We start from the raw sequence: 6,836 nt of genomic DNA, 5'->3' as shown, positions 1-6,836 counted from the left end.
ATATGTAGTGGACCGCTAACCCTTAAAGTTACATTAAGGTCATATATCAAAAAAAAGAAAATTTCTCTGAAGGCGGGTGTACTTTGGAAAAAAAAAGACGATTTCTTTCCACAGGGCTTATCGAGTGGTCACTTCATTCAGTTTCTAGTTCTTGCATCCAACATAGGCATCTCTAGCAGTAACTTACGTCCTGGTAAAATAATGATCCAGCTAAAAGGGACCAAAGAGCGTAAACTATAATATGCAAACCTACCATTCGATTTTTTAAAAATTTTGTTGGAAACTATTTACGCATATAGATATAATCGCACTTTCTTTTTTTGTCTTCTGCGAGCTATCCTAATTGACACATAACACTGAGGTTCACGTATATAAATAGTTCGATATTAAGTAGTGGGAAACCAATCTCTAATATGCTGAATATCAAATCGATGTATTTACACCGCGATGACTTTGAACATATTTTTTTGTGAGCTAAGTTAGCTGAAAATGCATTATAAAACAAAAAATACGCAACACTATACTGGGACAAACATATATCGAATCCACCAATAAAGCTTAGCATATAAAAAGGGTAAGGCTATTCTAAACAATAAAGATCTTACCTTGAGCAACCCTTTTGGCATGTACGGTACAGTATGGGTAACTTAGGGATTGTTTGGACCGTTATGAGTTTGTTTATAAAAAAAACAATTGCTATTTTTCTGCTATATTCATCTTAAGCCTTCGAGGCATGTCAATTTCCCTGATTTGCAAAGAATTACTTCAGTTTCATGACGCTTTCGAGCAATGGTTCATCACTATTTCATCATTTGCGTCTGCTTTAAAGCAAATGCTTAAAGCAAAACATATATAATCAGAGACGCGTTAGTTTATTCTCAGAAAAACAAGTGCCGAACGCATAGGAATGCTTACTTCTTGTATAGCTTATAGGAAATTATAATTTCTAAGCTTCGTCAAGCTCAATCCTCTAGAAGGTTATCTCGGCATGACTAACATTCAACTAATTGCCATTAATGATTATAGCCTAAACAGATCGGTGTGAGCTTCACTTACGCAAACATTTTTTAAAACGTTTCCATTCAGTTTAATCCAAACAATGATACTCCAAGTATTCTATAGTATAGTGAACCCCACTTTTTCAAAATTACCCTGATTGGCCTACTACAAAAAGAATATCCACATTTCTATGTTCTATTCTTCATGTAAATATGTGCACGGTTTAAAGCTTTAAGTACAAAACATGCAAAAAATGTTAGCAATACTTGAAATACTTGCTTTGTGTACACTTTATATGTCTAGATGCATTTTTGTGGGTCTGCAACCCACATGAACTAATACGCACGTCAACGTCAGATAGATAGATAGATAGATATATATTAATAGATTTTGCCTATTTCTGCTCTGCCTTGAACGAATTGATGCATCGGTATACACAGGACCGTACAATTACGTGTGATCGTATTGATGACCATTGCTAAACTCGTTCTAATCGCATTGGGTGGTACGGCCTGGAAGGGCCTTATGTTTCTACATATCAACATGTACTTACAACAGAGGAGTTATTTCTGTGGCTGACAAATGGAAGAAGCTAACAAACCACTAAAATGAATTGCAGCTTGCCGTTTTGATGGTGATAGTATGCAGTTATTAAGGTATAACAACGTCTCAATTTTTCTGTACACGAAACAATCACACATGAGGCGAGAAGCATCTATCTGTCGCGTCCTTATTAGCCTATCGGTTTATGGTCAACCTTTAGTAATAGGTATACTCAGCCAGTCTCATACAGTCGAGAAGTTTGAAAATCTAACACGAAGTCTACACATATCCTGTATGAAACGACTCATGGGATAAGTTAGTCTTCATTTATGGTGTTGCATCCTTGTTTTGTGAGACGATGTTGAGGGTTGATATTGAATCGGCTCATTTGCCGATAAAATTCGTCACGAACGATGTCGGCTGTTTGATTTGCATCGATACACTAGAAAAAAAAAATGAAACCGGAACGGATCGGTTAAACTCGATTGAACGTGGTAGATATTACGTTTCTATGGTAAAACTCATACGAGACAAACAACGTGCCCCTGAAGAACGATTAAAGCGTCAAATTCAATCGTGTCACTTCAATAGAACATTTTTTTTTTTTTACATATATATTTAACGTCCGTCATAAACTGTTTAAGATATTAAAAAAATATATCAATCATTTTCGAAATTAGTCACTATCTTTCTTGTATAGAGCGTCACCATTTCACCTACCCTCATATTTGAATAATTCAATTAGCTGGGTAGTAAGCGGTCGACCTTTATAAATATTTTAGCTATGCACTGATTCAGACTTGAACGTTCAGGCTATCAAGCAACGATAATACCGGTCCACCATATTAAGCACCGTTTTTTAGATTCGTTACAATATAGATAGAGATTTCACGTACCACAATTCTTTCGCATGGGAGAGGAAAATAACTCTGCTTCAGAAACCACTCCTCGTGAAGTTCATGCAGCGAACGCAGATAGTCCAATCCAACTGTTTTCTCGCTTTCACGTGCACGAAGCTGTATCCGCCTTAAAGCCACCTACAGTAATCAAACAGGCGTCAATCGGTCATTGGTTTCTATACGATGTGGAAAAATACGGGAAACGTGTCAATTTGTTTTGATTATAGGTTTAAATTTTTCTTGTTCGCCTCCCTAATAACCGTCACGATAATTTCAAAGATATCAAAAACAAGTGCTTTCTAAATACGAAGTGATAATATTTCTTTAGGTGTATGGACACTGATGTATAGTTAATATAGATGATATAACCTACTAGACGAAGGAATAATATATGCGTCAGTGTTAAACGACGTCGGACAGATTTTGCAGGGAGAGAATGCGCTACCTCAGGATCTGTTCGGAGATAGACAGCCACATCAGCCTTGCACGCGGCAGCTTCAGCCGTTATTAAATGCTGAAACCACTCATCGAGAACCAATGTTTCTACCTCGCTCAGCACACCACTGAAATTCACAAACAAATATATCGCAAAATTATTTGCAAATGCTCTTGTTCTTGTAATAAATAAATCTATCTCTGTTTATCCTAACCAGCACATCTAATGGAAGCCAATCTAGTACGTTACAAAACTTTCTTCAATTCCGTGCCCTGTTCCAATTTGAAAAAGTACCTGCGAAACAGATTTTCCACAAAGCAATATCTCGCACTGTGTAGACTTCGTTCCATCAACTTGAATTCCGTTGTTACAGGATGACGATGATTCTGGAGCATCGTCAGCTGAATATAGGTTTGTAATGCTAATGCGTACTTTTTTGGCTCCTCATACATTAGCTGTAACAGATTGTGCTGTCCACCGACAGCTGTCCATCGGTTCACGGGCTCAGGAATAACGGTTGCGTTTGGAAGGTGTTCGAACTGCTTAAGGAAAGTCGTCTTGCCGCTGCCAATATTACCCTCTACCAGGATCTGTCGAATGAAAAATACGACAAATTTATCATTAAAAAAATCGGCAGCATTTTAAATTATCTTATCAATCAATGGTGGATTTCATCTTTGTCTCACCCCTCAACCTAGAAATAGTAACTGTGTGATCAAGCCACGCAATGTCACCTATTAGGTTCATTAGATAATCAGCCCCATTTGTGACTTCGTTAGCAAAATTTTTCACGCATCGTCTCCTATACAGTAAATACAATTGATAAAAAGATCTACTGCGAACATTGGCACTAATTTAGCTAGCTTAAAGAACTGTTTGTACTACTTGATTACCCGTACAGTCTTTGCCTCCAACTATATCGTCAGTTGTTGCGCGCATCAAGCTTATTAGGTCTGCGTGCTTTAGGCCTCCTGAATTTTTTCTAACTCGTAAGTTAGCCAACATTCTCCTCACTGTGTCTCACTGAGAGAGTCGAAAATGCATTGGCTTACGGGCAATCTCATAACCAATGATCGATGCGAACCCGTGGATTTATAAGAAGTATATAAAAATGGAAAGTTCAATTTTTTTTCAAAATCGTATTTAGTCGCACCTAGACTTGCAAACGTCCTAAATATTTACGAAATTAGCGTGATAAACGCCGCGATGTTTTTGCGCCGGTCGGTTCGCTAGCACTGTTTGTACTAGTTCCATACGACTACATAATTGGGATATAACCCTACGTTAAATATCAACAAAATCTATTAAAATGAACATAGATGTCGATATTTTTAGTCCTTTTGGAGGAACTGTAAATTAGGCTAATTCAAACATATTTTCAGGTCTAGACATACAGTCATGACAGGTATTATTAGATCTTCACATTCTGTGATCGATGAGCACCGATCAATTAAGAAACGCAAACAGTCATGTCGGCTTTTCTTGCTCAGTCCTGACGCGACGAAGTGAGACAGTCGTCTACATTATACAGTTACGTCTGGATTTTGTTTGCTTTTGCTGCAATCTTCATTTCTAACTGGGTTGGGCACACAAGTTGCGAAGATGCTATTGGTATCTTTGAACAGTAATAACAACAACAATGCCATTACAAATGTATAAAAATATCATTGTGTTCTTTTATGCATGAGGACCGATACCTGAACCCTGGTGCCCCCTGCACCTGTTACTACTTCACTTACAATAAATGGATGATTGGTCTTCTTGACTATCGGACGTGAAACGTTCGGACAGTAGTTCTCCATGAGTTCTGCCAAGAAGCTCAAATAGAACAAACGACGAACTGTTAGAACAAATGAATTGCTACTTAACTATGGGCTCGTGGACATACTAATTCGAGCACGCATAGCATTAGCACCCCTGATTTTATAAGTAGTTCCATATATATACAACTACTGTATCATCTTTGCACTATACCTGGCGTTCGATTTTCGTTCATGGTGTGCTGCACTCACCACTTCTAATTCAATGACACAAATGCGTGCTCCGAAGAAAGGTTCTGTGACGTATTTCAAAGTCTTCGCCTGGTCCTGCCTCAGCTAGCTCGAATTAGGACGGAACAGTCTTCTGTCTATCAACAGCTGACTGAATGAACTATCGCGGCAAACTGAACCGCATTTGGGAGGCTCATTCCCGCCAAAATATTCCGCTCAATGCCTTGGCCTCCTCTCCCCTTCGTTCAGCCTCGAATCTCTCTCATGCACGCCATGATGCAATATGGACTTCTTTTAGATAATACCTACTTTTGCCTATGGCGACTGTACGTTGACAGCTAATCGACGTTTTTTCCACATCTTTCGAAGCAATTTGTAACCATGAACGCAACAGTTCGTTTTAACAGCCATTTGAATATAGGTAATACTTTCAATACAGTCAATAACGCTAATTTCAATACTAAATGAATTACGAAAATACAGCCAACTTAATTACTTCTGTCACGAAGTTCTTCAAGGTGTATTTATTATTGATTAAAACAGTGAAGTAGATTGAGTAATATGATTTTGTACCTGTGGTCTAAAGCTATACGAAGAGCATTGACATTATCAGAACAATGCCAAGCTTGAAAAAGGACTCTCGGCCCGTTCAAGACAGGCTATCGATCCACTATTATTAGATACAGCGGTTTACTTTCATCATATACAGGAACACCATGTAAAATTCAGACTTCATAGAATTGGGCAGACGCAGACATCATTAATCTCAGTTAGCACAGTTTTTACCGAACTGTAACATTCTACGGATTCTACTGAAGTTAACCACGTACGTTAGTTATTAAAACAGCTATAAATTGCTTTATCAGACAATATAGATGATCTCATAAATGCGTATTGAAACGAAGTTATTTACCTTATTGCACCTTGACGCAGTCTATTTTAACCTTCTATTATGCTTAGTTCTTTTTTTCTTCAATCGAAATGCACCATCTATGACTTTTTGGTGTTGCAAAGATGACTTGTTTACTCCGCTCTATAGAAGTTTGGATTACGAGAATCTATGAAACACAATTTGGCGTTATGTTGAGAACTAAACTATTTCCCATGTCATTATATCGAGTTCTTGTAATTTTGTAACGGTAATCTGTGGCAGCAATGCGTGACGAGTGTGATGGGATGATAAAAAGCCTCCAGTCGTACTCAAGCGTTGTCGTGGAACAAGAACGATTTACTTTGTTAGCTAATCTTGACTACCTTGGGAACTTTTTGGATCATTTCCAATTGTATACTTCAGCTACAATCACCGGAGTAGGCACTCATGGACCTATATAGGATAAGATCTGCGTATCATCACTACACACTAATCATAAGCTTTTGCAGCTGCACATTTTCGTTAGGCTGATGTCCCGCTAATTCAGTTGCATTTACATCTGGGTCTCCGTTTTTAATGCCTGCTCGAATTATGCTGCATTTAATGAGGCGAGCAAATATAATGTTTTTACATTTACTACGCTTGAGACTTTACACCGGTGAACTTTGGGGTAGGTCAGCCTCTATTGCACTTCTCACATTTTCACTATTCACCTTTGCAGGGGCCTTCTACGAGACTAATTGTTTGAACTAACATTTCACGCTTTTTCTAGAAGTAGAACCTTCACAATGTTTATACGGCAAGCTGTCTCCGTCGGTACGGTGCAAAAATTGAGCCTATATTCCTAAGCTACACACAGTTTCCCATCTTACTGGACTCGCCTGCTACAAGCCCGAGTGACGACACCTGAGTAATCGGTCTCCAACTCCAGCAGGTACAAGTGCATCTCGAATATAAAAAACGTCGCCAAATGTCTATTGCGTCATTCTGATATGTGGTATTTATATATATAGTCTTTTTTTTATACTGGACGACGATTACTATAACGAGTATTACCTTAAGGTTGGACAGTCTGTTCTAAATAATTTACTTTCATA

At 38.1% G+C, this 6,836-nt stretch overlaps 1 protein-coding gene across 4 annotated transcripts in view; it reads right to left on the bottom strand.

Moving 5' to 3' along the window:
• Positions 1-856: 856 nt before the first annotated feature.
• The window catches only part of LOC111260459 (deoxynucleoside kinase), a 7,130-nt gene continuing 1,150 nt past the window's right edge, over positions 857-6,836 (bottom strand). Inside the window, exons 1-6 of one of the 4 annotated variants that reach the window (XM_086968339.1) lie at positions 4,890-5,228; positions 4,617-4,695; positions 3,172-3,467; positions 2,887-3,004; positions 2,439-2,579; positions 857-1,984 (exon numbers count right to left, since the gene is read on the bottom strand). In XM_086968339.1, coding sequence (XP_086824465.1) covers positions 1,859-1,984; positions 2,439-2,579; positions 2,887-3,004; positions 3,172-3,467; positions 4,617-4,679 — 744 coding nt within the window. In that variant the 5' untranslated portion in view covers positions 4,680-4,695; positions 4,890-5,228 and the 3' untranslated portion in view covers positions 857-1,858. Of the gene's footprint in view, positions 1,985-2,438; positions 2,580-2,886; positions 3,005-3,171; positions 3,468-4,616; positions 4,696-4,889; positions 5,229-6,836 lie in introns of those variants that run through there. The other 3 variants (XM_086968338.1, XM_022833240.2, XM_022833241.2) reach the window with 3 other exon arrangements.

This window comes from Varroa jacobsoni, unplaced genomic scaffold (assembly GCF_002532875.2).
Source record: "Varroa jacobsoni isolate VJ856 unplaced genomic scaffold, vjacob_1.0 scaffold_441, whole genome shotgun sequence".
Classification (NCBI taxonomy): Eukaryota; Metazoa; Arthropoda; class Arachnida; order Mesostigmata; family Varroidae; genus Varroa; species Varroa jacobsoni.
Note: the sequence above shows the minus strand (reverse complement) of the source record. Positions and strands in the feature narration are given on the sequence as shown.